Raw genomic sequence first — 14,703 nt, forward strand, 5'->3', positions numbered from 1 at the left:
AACCGAACCCCAGGGAGAGTGAGTCTTTTGGAACAGCCAGGGAGAACTTTGTTTCATTTGGTAAGGTCTCAGCAATGCGCTGGACATAACAACAGCTTTATTAAATTTATTACCTAACACTTATCTAGAGCCTCTTTTCAAATGTTTTCATATTCCATCCTGAATCCAAAAAAAAAAAAGTTAGCCAAATGTCTGTCTGGGTCTTTTTAAGATCAGTCTCTTCAAGTTTAACTAGTTCTTAGCAAACTTAAAATCTAATGCTCTTAGCTAGCTTTTGTTTCATGGTTACCAAAACCCTGTTATTTTTTTCTTTTTTCTTTCCCCGTGAAGCCAATGCCAGTGGCAACCTTGAAAAATCTACTGAGTGTTCACCTGTGGCAAGTGCTGCCTCTTCGGTGCCTGCGAAGTAATCCTCTTGAAACTTGGCTATATTTTGTCTTTTTAATAATCTCTGCCAAGTTGCTTTGTAGAATTTTGCTGTTTGTCCACAGCTGTGTTTTAAAATACTCGTAATGCGCCTGTCCAGCTCACGGTGGTTGCCAGAATTATCTTATCTCCGTGATTTTTGGTTTCCTGTGTTCTAGAAGCAGGAAGAAATAGTCTCTTTGAAAGATGGTGGAACAGGAACACTTGGCTTTTTTTTTTTTTTTTTTTTTTTCAAACACACACATATTGTGAATAGAACCTAACTCCGCACTTAGACCCCCTTCTCTTTTGGTGTGTAATTAGGACCACACTGACTCCTCGAGCCCCTCACTGTTGCCTTTTTCTGCTGGTGACCTCTGACCCCAGTGACCTTTCCTGGGGTTAGTCCTAGGCCCTTTTCATTGTGTTGGAGCCCAAGCGGCTCATGTGGAGTTGATTATTTCTTTGCTCATTTGGCCTTTTTGGTGCCATAACTCCCAGTCACTTCCATTTTCTTCCTCTGCTTCTGATGGTCCACAGTGAAAGGAAATGCCTTCCGCAGGCAGCAGGACCCGTCTGGGACCCGTCTGTAGGCTCGGCTGACGAGACGGAAGCTGGGGGACGTGGGGGGGAGGGGTGTGAGGTCTGTCGGAGTCACTGGGAAGGAGGGTGCGGCCCTTCTGGGCCCATCAGCCGGGCCCTGGGAAGAGCTGGGTGTCCCTGGCAGGGTCCCAGTCCTGGTGGAGGGGGGACGCCCCAGGTCCCGGATGTGGACCTGGCTGTTCGATGGCCTCCAGCTCCACGCCTGGAAGATTTATCTGTTCCTCCCACCGCCTCCCAGCTCCTTGGCAGGTCGGCACATGCATCACTGTCACTGCACATGACTGACTGCTCTGAGGGAGTCTTTCATTTCTGAAGAGAGGAGGATCACCCCCGTAGATGAACGTGCTGACGGGTCGATGGCGTCTTTGTTGCAGCTGGACTCCCGATGGCACTTCGCCGCTTTGTCCTCGCCCTCCTCCTGCCCCTACCCACTCCTGCAGTGAGATCACTGAGAGATGTGTGGCAGCTGTTACTCTCTGTTTTCGAGGCCCCATGGGGACCCCGGGAGGACTGCTCGGATCAAAGGCTGGAGGGATCTCGAGGGAGTCAGCCGTTAGAGGGATGGGTCTGATTACCCCAAAGTGGGTGCTGTACCGATGAGTTACTCAACTCTCAGTCTGAAACTAATGATGTCCTCCTACACGTTGGCTAATTGATTTAAATTAAAAAAAAAAAAAAAAAAGTAGATGCGTATGAAACTCAATGACATTTTGAAACTCATTTTTAAGAAATCTGAGGGTTCATCCCGAGTTCATCCCCCTTTTCTTCTTTGTTTTAAAAGGCTTTATTAATGGTATTGATCACGTGGATTGTTTCGAATGAGGCGCCGCTACGCCTTCAAGTGCGGTGGATTTTTTTTTTTTTTTTTTTTTTTTTTTTTTTTTTTTTAGGATTCTTCCCTCCTGAAAAGGGAGCAAGAGTTTTGTCTGTTATTTTCCCTTCAACTCTCATAGAAGCACTTCAGACTTCTTTCTGCTGGCCTCCGTGATCTCTTTCTTAGAGTTCCACTTATGGCCAACTCAGCCCATTTTCTCTGTGCCTAAAGGACACACTCCATTCCCTGCCACTATCAAAATGGCGACGACAAACCGTGGAAAGCCCTGCTGCTTCTCTTGTGTTTCCTGTACTCGGTGACCGCATGTCTCGCACTCACTTGTCCAAGTAGAAATCTGGACAGCAGCCTTGTTCCTTTATTTAAGGTCGGAGCCGTGGGCAAACAAGTGGACGCTGATGTATTCCAAAGACGTCTGTCTCAGAGACCATTTCTTTCCCGGCCCAGATCATTCACTATCCAAGGCCTGTCAGTGCCACCTTTTAATAACATCCGGTAAATATGTCCATGTCTTAAAAAAATTTTTTTTAACCTTTTAAGTCTATCCCCTGCTATTTCTCTAGTGCAGGCCCCCATCCTCTTTCCCCAGGGCCTTCTCACCTCCATTCCTCTTGTCAGCCATGCTCCACAAGGCAGCATAAGTGATTTTTTCAAAGGCACAAGTCAGATCTTGTCCCTTGTCTGCTTAAAAGCCATTAATACTCCCCTCTCAGGATAAAAGCCAAATACCCTGACCTGATTTATATTGTTCCGTATTCCATAGCTTCTGCTTACCTGTGCCAATCCCCTCCCTCCCTTTTTTCCCTCCTCGTACTCGGCTCTGCAGCCATACTCCCTTGTTCCTTCTAATTCTGGGCACACACAGCTCCTTCTCTTTGGAGCACCACCTCCCCTTGCTCTTTCTCCCTCTCTTCCTCCCCCCTGCCCTCAGACTCATGCATTCACATTGACCTGATCAGTGTTTCCGTGAGAAGTTGTCTTCAACCTTCTCAGACCAGGTGAAATGATCTATGTTTCCTGTAACACTTCTGCTTTCTTCAGTGGTTCATCCATCCCTCCCGTTAACTACTGTAATTCTGCATAACCTTTACTTTCTAAAAGCGTTGCTTCTTAGGGAAAACCATTTCCATGGATGTTGACGGGAAAAAATCATGATGGATTCCATCCTGATCCAAGATAGCCTGATCCAGGTAGAAAAACAAGTCAGCTGAGCAATAAAAACAAACTTGTAAACAAACAAGTTGTACAGGTGATAAACAGTATTTTGAGAGTAAATACAGAATGTTCTTAAATACAGTGCAGTGAAGTTACTGTGCTCAATCATGGAAGAGAAGGCTGGAGGCTGGTGGCTACTGGAGGAGGGCCTGGAGGAAGTCCTTGTCCCAAGATGGTGGAGAGGCAGGAAAATGACATTCAGACAGCAGGTCTTTTTAAGGAGTGAGCTGCATTCATGCTGAACTGAAACAGAGTTACAGCCCAGAAAAACCCCTGAGGGCAAAATCAGGCTAAACAGGGAGGTGCTCCCCAGTTTCCATAACGGGGCACAGAGAGCTGAGCCGAAAACGCTCTCCATCCTCCCGCTCACTTGGCTTCTGTACACAGAGCACAGTGTTTTGGGTTCATTCAAATACAGCAGGCCATTCCCATTCTCCGAGATGAGACTTTCTAGAAAACCATGGGGTCGTGGACACCGGTGGGTGTATCTTTGTCCGAAACTGTAATATCAAAGTACTGCATTTTCGTTTCTGATTGGAAAAATTGTGATGCCCGATAAAGAAAAGGCGTCCAGAAAGTGGGATGACTGCAGGAGCCCTTGTGAAAGGCTGATGGCTCTGTGAGGCCAGTGTGTGTTTGGGCGGCCTCGTTAGCTGTCACTTCCCTTACCTGAGCACGAGCCGCAGGGAGACCGAGGTCCTGCTTGTGGCTGAGTTCCCAGCAGACCAGTGCATACAAGATAAATTCCTCTCAATCTATTTCACACTGCCATTGTGCTGATGTCACTTTATTCCAAAGCTAATTATGTGCATGCCCTCTTTTCTCAATTAGATTGCAGTATCCTTTAGTTCAGGAAGTGTGCCTACCTCATCTTCCTTAATCTTTGTACCCCCACCCCATAGGTTCTTGCCCAAAGTAGATGCCCTGTGTATGGAATTAATGGACTGTGTATCTTCTAGGAAAAGTAGGGTTCTTTGAAAGCCCGCGCAGAAAACAGTTTAGCTTCCTAGCTAAACTATCCAAATATTCAGAATGAAGAAAACTTTTATGAGATTTATAATTTGATGTGATTAAGATCAAGGTAGCTCCATGAGTTTAAAAAAAAAAAAAAAGGTAAGTGTATGTTTGACTTCCCTCATTGACATGGTGCTGAATCAATCTTGAGAGCGTTTATTCAAAAATTTTTAGGTAGACATGTTCTGTTTCTTCTTTTGTTTAGTTACTGTAGACGACTTATTTTTTAAATCAACAGGAGACATAGCATGTTTTGGAATAGATTAGTTGAAAAGAGAAGCCAGTCTTGTTTTTAAAGAGGGAAATTACTGTGTCATGCAGAATAAGATCGTTTTAAAAAGGGAAACAAAGAATTTTCTGTTTTGAAGACCTGTATGGATCCCAAGCGGAGTTTTTATTCACAGATTAATCACGGTTATTCCCTAAACCTGAAAGAAAACTATAAGAAAGTTTGATATAGGAGTCTAGGGAGGGAGATAATTCAGAGGGACGGCTTTGATCATCCTTAGGAAGGCAAAGGCATTGCTTCAAAAACAAAGGAATCAAATCTTGAAATTCAGGAAAGACTTTTCCCAAAGGATTATTCTGGCAGCATGTTGAAAAGAGGTTATAAAAGCATTAAGTTCACAACCTGAACAATAAGTTAAGTAAATGTTAGGGAAGTATTTCCTTTCTTATTCTAGGACTAGGCATACCTTTAGCTTGCTTTTGCCAATAGAAATGCTGCTAAGCCTGGGCTGGCATAGAAGTATGTACAATAAGTTACATAAGACAGATTTTCTTCTATGTGGAGGTGAAGGAGAGCTTCAAGGAGTCCCGATAACTAAGGACATAAACCAGTCATCTTTAGGAACATCAGGCTAGGACTCAGGGAGCAGCATTCATCCCATGCAAAAGTGGGGAGCCTTCCAGTGATTTTTATAGCATGGACAAAAGAGTTGTGCCCTGATTTGTACGCTTAATGGGGTACTACACCAGGCTGTTCTATTTTGGTTTTGGCTTTTGGTACCCTATTAGTCTTTTCCCTGGAGAGATAGTACTATCAGGTGCTTTCTTGGGAACATCTCACTTAAATCAGCCGCTCACAGCTCCAGTGAAAATAATAGAATTATGTTGGCCATTAACTTCCTCTGAAGATAGGAAGCAGGTAGAACTTCCTCGTGGTCCTGTTAATTTCTTCTGAGACCAGTGAGTGGATAAGCCTCAAGAGTTCTGATTTTCACATAGGGAATTGATCACGTCTTTGCTCAAGTCCAATAGTAAGACAAGAACAAACCCAGTTTAAAATCCAGTTCCTTGGGGTACCTGGGTGGCTCAGTGGGTTAAAGCCTCTGCCTTTGGCTCAGGTCATGATCCCAGGGTCCTGGGATCGAGCCCTGCATTGGGCTCTCTGCTCAGCAGGGAGCCTGCTTCCTCCTCTCTCTCTGCCTGCTTCTCTGCCTACTTGTGATCTCTGTCTGTCAAATAAATAAATTTAAAAAAATCCAGTTCCTTGAGTTATTTTTTCACCCCTAGTAGTTTAGGGAAGTAGAGGTGTTTAATGCTTTATGGACAAGGGGTGCCTCGGTGACTCACTTGGTTAAGCATCAGCCATTGGTTCAAGTCATTATTGAAGAGTCCTGGGATGGAGCCCCATGTCGGGCTCCCTGCTCAGCAGGGAATCTGCTTCTCTCTCTCCCTCTGCCTGTGTGCACTCTCTCTCCGTCTCTCTCTAAAATAAATAAAACCTTAAAAAAAAGCTTTCTGGATAAGAAAAGCAATAGGGAAGGGAGAGTAATGTTTTGAAATAAATGGTAATTTACTATTTTGAATGCCAGGAAATATTGCCAGAGTGTTTCTGTCAGCAGTTTTCACATACAAATTTATTTTTAGAGAAACGCATTTTATAAATTAAAATCACCCAGTATAACAACAGTGATCCTGCAACCTACTTTACAATAAATTTTGGGTAAAAAGCAGAGATTTTTGTGTCTGTGGTGTTTTTTTGCAATTGAAAGCTTAGACACTAACAAGGGTTGATAAATGTCCACAGTGTCCAATCCTCTTACTTTTTTGGGTAGTTCTTTATTTAAAAAAAGATTTATTTATTTTACAGAATGTGTGCGTGGTGGGGTGGAGGAGAGAAGGGGCAGGGAGGAAGAATCTTAAGCAGGCTCCGTGCTGAGTGTGGAGCCTGACATGGGGCTTGATCTCAGAACTCTGAGATCATGAACTGAGCCGAAACCAAGAGTCAGAGCTTAAAGGACTGAGCCACCCAGGCAGGCTCCCTTTGTTGTAGTTATTGTTATTTAAATCTAAAAGATTATTTTTAGAAGTCCATGGTAGATTAAATAGTAAATGTTGCTTTGTGCCTTACCAAATACTTTGTTTTTTTTTTAAGATTTTATTTATTTATTTGACAGACAGAGATCACAAGTAGGCAAAGAGGCAGGCAGAGAGAGAGGAAGGGAAGCAGGCTCCCTGCTGAGCAGAGAGCCCGACGACCTGGGCAGAAGGCAGAGGCTTTAACCCACTGAGCCACCCAGGTGCCCCCTTACCAAATACTTTAATTGCTCAAATTCATGTGTGACATCCATGCTTTGCTCACCACAGGGTAAGGATGTCAACCATATTCTAGTGACTGGGAGTCTTCCCCCCACTATGTTATTGGGGATAGGGTTTACATTATTGCCATTTTGGGGGAGAACCACTTGACAGTATATATGTTAAGAGTATTAAGAATATTTTTATTGGGGCGACTGGGTGGCTCAGTTGGATAAGCATCCGACTCTTGAATTTTGACTCAGATCGAACCTCGCATTGGGTTCCCCGTGCTCAGTAGGGAGTCTGCTTCTCTCTTTCTCTCCCCCTCTAAAATAAACAAATAAAATCTTTTAAAAAGTTTGTGCTCCTTGACTCAGTAATTCCACTTTAAAAAATCTAAAAATGTAAGTAGAAAAGTAAAGATTTATGGACAAAGATATTTATAACAGCATTATCTGTAATAGTGAGACAAATATACATGGCTACACACCCATATAAAAAAAGGTAGCTTAATAACCCAAAAGGGAGTGCTTAAGAAAATTAAAGCACATCTATTCAATAAAGTATCTATGGCTGTTATAGGTTGTTTATTTAATGAGTAAAAATGATCATTAGATAAAAAATGAATAAAGCATGATTTAAAACTATCGCATATATGTTATAATCTCAGTTATGTGTATATATACACACACACACACACACACACACACACACACACATATATGGAAAGGATTAGAAGGAAATGCATCAAAATATTGATGTGTTATCTTTAGGTGGTAGAATTGCGTTTACTTGCTTTTGTTCTATGTTCTACACGTTGCTGAATGTGTAGTGGGTTTTTTTGGTCAATGAATATTTATAGAAACTTTCTGTTAAGAGTTTTCTACTTGTAAAAGTAATATATTCATTGTTGAATATGTGAAGAAAACTTGAATATTTTATTTAAAATATCATCTGCCTGTTAACTACATTGGGTGCTTTAAAATTTTTTTAAATGAGAAAAACACTGAAGTTTGAAACATGACATTGTAATTTAACTCAGAATCTTATTCCATCTGATATGATTTAAATCACAATTCTGTTTTTAATTGTTGCATGAGAATATTTAGATGTTGTGTATGCTAGAACGGAGGTCAAACAGCCTTTGGCGAGTGGGAAGCCAGAAACGCTGTGCGGGCAGTGGGCTGGTGTGATCCTTCCGTGGACCTTTCTTCTGCTGCCCCCTGTTTCCAGATCAGAAGAGAGGGTATGAGGAGGACGGGGTAACAATTTCTATGCAGAGGAAATTAAGGTTGCTGTCTCCCTTGCCGGGGTAGGTTTCTGTATGTAAGAAAAGCAACATATGTGTTAAGACCTGTAAGAAGACAGTAGGAGCCTTGTTCTGTTGTGGTAAACTTGATCAAAAAAACAAAATTGGGGGCGTCTGGGTGGCTCAGTGGGTTAAGCCTCTGCCTTTGGCTCAGGTCACGATTTCAGGGTCCTGGGATTGAGCCCCACATTGGGCTCTCTGCTCAGCAGGGAGCCTGCTTCCCCCTCACTCTCTGCCTGCCTCTCTGCCTACTTGTGATCTCTCTCTCTCTCTCTGTCAAATAAATAAAATCTTGAAAAAAAAATTGTCCATTTGTTGAAGCAGTGCAGGGGAAATACAGAAATATTTACATTATATATAAATATACATATAGTTGTTGTTTTCCAGTAACTTCTTAGTTCAATAATAACAGTAACACTAACACTAAGAGTTTCCTTTTTGGGGGGGTGCAAAGATAGTACTTTTGGAAGCGACATAGCATTAAACAGTTTTCCAGGAGTGCTAATGGATATACTCTGCTTCATACATCACCCCACTTTCCTTGTGGTCCGCAGTGTTTATTTGTGAGATTAGGTCACTGTTGGTGGCGTTCGCATGTAACTTCAAGCTACCTGACTCCTTTCGCAATGGAATCCAGGCCCTCGTTCTCACTGTTCTCTAACGTGGCGAGCTTTCCTTGGGTATCAACGAAGTCAACAAATACTTACGATACGGTCGGAAGTTCTTTCCAGCCTCCAAAATCAGCTGACAGCACGTTGCAAGGAACCCAATGGAAAGATAGAATTCATCCCAGATGATCCTGTGGGATCGTTTAGGTAGCAGTAATGAGCTGTGAAGTTTTAAAGGACAGCTGTAACGTAACTCACCAGATCATGTGCTGGGGTTAAAGTTGACTCCGCTGTTTGTTTCACTGCTTTCTGATAAATAAATCGTTGAGGAAAGATTTGGCAAAAGGAACGCCCCTCCTTGTCCTCCTCCTCTCAGGACGGCGGCTCCTGTTAACAAGTTTGAGTGTTTACTTTGCCTTGACTGCTGACCAGTGGTGTGTCAGTCCTTGCCGTTGAACCAAGTGAGAATTCAAATAAACCAAAAACAGGTTTTCACACAGCTGGCCTCTTCCGCCAGTGAGTGGTACCAGAATATCCTCTCCCACTTTTTGAGAGAGGTCAGCAAGAAAAAACTTCACAGGCGTCCGTGATCTGATGATCTGTGATCCAGATGAACTTGAATTGGCAACTCCTAGATTTTGGAGCGCAAGGTGCCGAGAAGGAAACAGATCTCGGGAGATGTTATTTGATGACTTAGAAGCCACACTTAAGGTCCATGCATTCTATTTCTACCCGATTTTATCAAAGGTTAGAATTGACCTTTGCATACGTGAATATGCACATAGAATTCCCATTTCTAAAACGTCATTCATGTAGCTTTCTCGTTACATTTTCTGGTAGTAATATTCCATAGTCCTAGATTGAGTGGCCAGCCCTGGCCAAGTAGGCGTGTGGGGGAGAATTTGCAGACATAATAACCACTCTTTGGATCCCTAGCCTAGCAGGGTACCTGGCTTAGAGTAGGCACTATTAATATTTTCGCTGATTTTAAAAAATCATGTATATGAGTGAATGAACGGATGAAGGAATAAAATATATAGCTAGAATATGCCGAATTCATGTGAGATGACAGGTCTCATTAAATACTACTTTTTAAGGTACTTCTGGGAATTACATTATATTGAGGTATTCCTTTCATTTTGAAAAATGTCTCTTCGGCGCCTGTTTTTGGCTGGGTGTTAGAATTTACAGTGTTAAATACCGGCTCGGTTTTGCCTTCCAGGAGGACATAGTTATGTAACCAGATACATTTCAGAACAGAGGGATGAGTCCACGGGTAGATATGTGTCCAAGGCGTAGAGCAACGTAGAGGAGGAATGAACCATATCTGGAAGGTGGCACGGACATTGTTAATTCTAGTAATTTTATTTGTCATGTTTATTGCCCATTCCCACTAGAGTAGATGGGGTACATTTTTGCCTGTGTCACTTATTCCTATTTATATATTTTTAAATTGCTCTCTTGCAAGCTTCTAGAGTAGTACCTGGCAAGTAATAAGTATTCCATAACGATTTGTCACACAAATGAATGATTTTTGATAGATATTGTAAATCCCTCCAGAAAGAATTTACCAATATTTCCACCAGCAGTAGATGATTGCGATTTTTTTAAAAAAGATTTTATTTATTTATTTGACAGAGAGAGATCACAAGTAGGCAGAGGCAGGCAGAGAGAGAGGAGGAAGCAGGCTCCCCATTGAGCAGAAAGCCCGTCCCAAGACCCTGGGATCATGACCTGAGCCGAAGGCAGAGGCTTTAACCCACTGAGCCACCCAGGTGCCCTGGTGATTGCGATTTCTACCCACATCCTTTACCAGGGCTGGGTTTTGTGAAACCTTTTTTTTTCAGCCTTAGCTCAATGTGTTATCTCTGCATTAAACAAACACAAAAATGAACCTTCCCTTGACTGCTGTGTGTCTCCAGCAATTCTCCCTATTTTTCTGCTTTTATAGCAAAGCTCTAGAAGGAATTTCCTGTGGTTTCTTCGTTTCCTCCCTTCCCATTCTGTCCTGAACCCACCATCAGGTGCTAGTCCCTCCTCCATTGAAACCATTCTTGTCAGTATCACCTGTGCGTTATGGTGCCTTCAAAGCCTTACTGTATTTCTCAGCAGTGTTTCCAGTACTTGCTCATGCTTTCCTTCTAGAAATAGGTTTTTTCCCCATTTTTTCCCCCTGGACACAACATTCTCCTGGATTTCTTCCTGTTTCATTGGCTACTTCTTCATGGTCTCCCTGGCTATTTCCTTCTCTGCTTGGTCTCTGAAGACTGAAGTATCCCAAGGTTCCTGCCTGTTCTCTCCTCTCCTATCATACTTTCCTTAGAACTCATTTAGTGCTGGGGCTTTCATGGGTCTGATGTCTGTATTTCTGACATCTCTATTTCCAGCTCTGACTTCACACAGTTCTGGACCCCATTATGCACCTGTTGACTTGATAGTAGTACTCGGATGCCTCGTGGGTATCTCAGACTTACCTTCCCAAAACAGAATGGCTGACTAACCTCTTCAGTCCGTCTCCCCCTTTCTGGGCTTCCCCATTTCAGTAAACAGAGCTATTGTGGATTCTGTTACACCAAAAACTAAGAGTTAACCTTGACACATCTTTCAATTTTACCCTCTAGCCACGTGTTGAACAAATCTGTCGGTTCTACCTTTAGAATATATTCTGAGTCCACTTTCCTTACCACCTCCGCAGCTGACTCACAGGTCTGACCCACCATGTGCTCATCTCTCTCCTGAGTGATTACATTACCTCCTACTTGGTCTCCCTCTTCCCTTCCTGCCACAGTTCCGTCTAGTCTCACCATAGTGGTCTGTGGGTCTACAAAAAGCACTGAAATGGTATCTGGCACATACGAAACACTATGTAAATGTTTGTTTTTATTTTTTATTTTTATTTTTTTTACTGTTTCTGTTTTAGCACTGTAAAGGGGGGATGCATTTTGGTGGTGGTGAATTTTAGATGCTTGTACAAATACTAACAAATGCATACAGGCAGCTGAATCAAGTATTCATGTAAAGCGATGGATTCTGTATAATAGGAGATATTGTCTTAGCGCCTTGGAAGGATGAGCAAAACTCCCGTTAGCTTAGTGTCTAGAGATTAGTGTGAATTGGGAAGATACGGGTCATCGAATGCCTTATATCTGCCACACTTTCTACAGAGCTTTCAAAGTAAATGGCAGCCATCATGCTCACAACTGGGACTGTTCAGATATAGGATTTCAGCTGTTTTGGGGGTGTAGATGACCTTTTCCTCCTTTCTTTTTTCTGGACGTCTTTTAGTGAGCCAACGCCCGGAAGTCTGTCCTGCCTGCTTCTGTAATCTGGCGCTATGCATCCAGATCCTTGGCCTTTACAGACACTGCTGTACCTCGTTACTCTCACGGTTCTGTGCCCTTCTGTGAATTCAGGTAAGAGCTGAAGAATGGTAGTGGGGTTTTTTGTTTTTTTTTTTTAAATTTTAAACCTTAATTCCAGTAACATACAGTGCTGTATTAATTTCAGGAGTATGATACGGCGATTCCGCCATTCTCTACATGACTCCGTGCTCGGCCACCATACGTGTGCCCTTTAATCCCCAAGAATGGTCATGTCCAAACACCCAACTATTCCTCTTCTTAATCCTATAAAGAAACAAACTTCAGCTTCACATCCTCACCAGCGATCATAGTTTCCAAAGACATTTCTAAGATTTCTTTGACCCAGCTGAATGATTTAAAAAACGGATTCATTCAGCAATTTCAGGATCTCTTGGTAGTGCTTCTGGGCCTCAACAGGCCTTCCCATTATTTTCCTTAAAATTTATTCCTCTTGTTGCCTTAAAAACAAGTATCGTCCTATCACGTTCTTTTCAATAAGAGGATATGTTGCGAGTGTCTGAATTTGGAAATTGTAACAGGAATAAAATGCTGACTCCACATCACTGAAGAAATTTTAGAATCAGCATGTATTAGGACTCAGCTTGGAGAGAACTTGGTTCTTGGAGAGAACTGTCACTCTCTCACATAACCTTGTCTGAGTTTCTCTCCACTTCTGTTACTGAAAAGCTTAAAAACATAGATTGTTGGGGCACCTGGGTGGCTCAGTGGGTTAAAGCCTCTGCCTTTGGCTCAGGTCATGATCCCACTGTCCTGGGATCAAGCCCCACGTCGGGCTCTCTGCTTCGCAGGGAGCCTGCCTCCTCCCCTTTCTGCCTGCTTCTCTGCCTACTTGTGATCTCTGTCTGTCAAATAAATAAATAAAATCTTAAAAAAAAAAAGATTAAAAAAAAAAAACATAGATTGTTAAATGTGTACATAAGCCTGTGCCCAGCACATGGCCCTCAGGCATTTCTTTTAATTTTAGATTTGTGTACAGATTCCTATAGAAGTCATAAAGAAATACGAGTGATGTTTATTCATTAAGTAATATTTATTATCTCTTAAGAATACTGTATGACGGGACGCCTGGGTGGCTCAGTTGGTTAAGTGACTGCCTTCGGCTCAGGTCATGATCCTGGAGTCCTGGGATAAAGTCCTGCATCGGGCTCCCTGCTCAGCAGGGAGTCTGCTTCTCGCTCTCCCACTCCCCCTTCTCATGCTCTCTCTCTCTCAAATAAATAAATAAAATCTTAAAAAAAAAAAAAAGAATACTGTATGACTTTTTATAAGCCAAAAGCTGATCTGCTGGTTTTATTTCTGTTTTTGTTCAACAAACCACCTCAGGATTTAGTCAAGAGAGGCACTTCCCTCAATCTTCATTTCTGGTGAAATATCCTGTGAAAGTAGGGTTAGCAATTTTCTGATTTTTTTTTTTTTCTTTCAAGTAGTTTATCCCCCCAGATTAACAGTATTCTTGTTCCCCCACCCTTTTGGGTGGGCAGGGGACATATGTTTTGATACGTGAGAATGCACCCTCTCCCCCAAGCTGCTGAGGAAATGATGGCACATATAAAACTATTCTAAACACCGAATAAAACTTAAAATTGACACTCTACTTAGCTTTATACCGCCCAAAAAGGATAGACTTTGTATTTCAGCATGACTGGACGTTGTTTTATATTAAAGGGAAGTAGTAAGACCGTAGCCATTATTTATAGAATAACCTAGTCTTAAAATCAAATCCTTGCTGATGTAGGAGAGAATTCTTTTTATTTTGCAAGTTAGCTTCAATTTTTCAGATTCTTAACTTGTATTCCCTAGAAACTACTTCATAAAAAGAGCCATTTGCCATTTCTCCTTACAGAATTGGTATGTTGTCTGATTTATATCAGAAGGTTTCTCACCTCTTCTACCCTAATCACTAAGTCTTAGGTTAACGTGTTGCCCTTTTTTCCTTCCAAAAACGGTTGTATAAAAATGTTCCTAGAACTTTTACAAGCATTAAGAATAGTAACAGGTATTTTGAAATAAGGGCTTGCCTGTAATTACATAGATTGAGGTGAAATGTATTCAATATACTCTTCTTTCTCTCTCCCCTTACCTCCTTTCTCTCCCACTCCCCCTGCCCCTTGGCACGTGGGGAATGTTTCCTTATAGGGTTGGCACCTTATTTTATTTCTGAGCCACTGTCCGCCGTCCAGAAACTTGGTGGACCCGTAGTACTACATTGTTCTGCTAAACCTGTGACTGCTCATATCTCATGGTTGCATAATGGAAGAAGACTGGATAGAAACATGGAACAGATTAAGATTCATCAGGGGACTTTGACTATCGTGTCTCTTAATCCCTCCCTTTCGGGTTCCTACCAGTGCGTCGCCAACAATAGCGTTGGGGCCATTGTCAGCAGCCCTGCGACAGTATCCGCTGCTGGTAAGTTGAATTTTGTCTCTGATATCTATGCTTTTTCCTAGAATTACCGTTAGCACTCGCGTTGTTGAATGGAGGGAATTCCGAGCGTGGGCTGTGGAGTAAATGCATTGGAGTTCTCATCCCAGCCTTGACTCTTGCTGTGTGTTTAACTTGGGGGAAATGTCCTTGAACCTCTGTGAGCCTAATCTCCTGTCTTCATCTATAGGGGGCATGGAAATAACTTCTCCGTTGTTAGGAACACAGTTTTCTAATGCGAATTCTGAATTCCTTTGTGAATATTTAAAAGCCCTTAACAGCAACAGCAACAAAAAAGCTGTTGTCTCCTTTGATACTCAGTTGTTTCCCGCAGTCCTTTATCTTTCATATCTAATGGTCTTATTTGTCTTGATTACCGAGTGATTT

At 42.3% G+C, this 14,703-nt stretch overlaps 1 protein-coding gene across 1 annotated transcript in view; it reads left to right on the forward strand.

The window, feature by feature from the left end:
- The first annotated feature begins 11,671 nt into the window (after positions 1-11,671).
- Positions 11,672-14,703, forward strand: part of LOC111153834 (cell adhesion associated, oncogene regulated) — a 62,825-nt gene continuing 59,793 nt past the window's right edge. Inside the window, exons 1-2 of the mRNA XM_022513091.1 lie at positions 11,672-11,922; positions 14,029-14,301. Of these exons, the coding sequence (XP_022368799.1) occupies positions 11,844-11,922; positions 14,029-14,301 (352 nt within the window). The 5' untranslated portion in view covers positions 11,672-11,843. The remainder of the gene's footprint in view (positions 11,923-14,028; positions 14,302-14,703) is intronic.

The sequence above is a fragment of the Enhydra lutris genome, unplaced genomic scaffold, assembly GCF_002288905.1.
Source record: "Enhydra lutris kenyoni isolate GAN:26980312 unplaced genomic scaffold, ASM228890v2 scaffoldscaffold34, whole genome shotgun sequence".
NCBI lineage: Eukaryota > Metazoa > Chordata > Mammalia > Carnivora > Mustelidae > Enhydra > Enhydra lutris.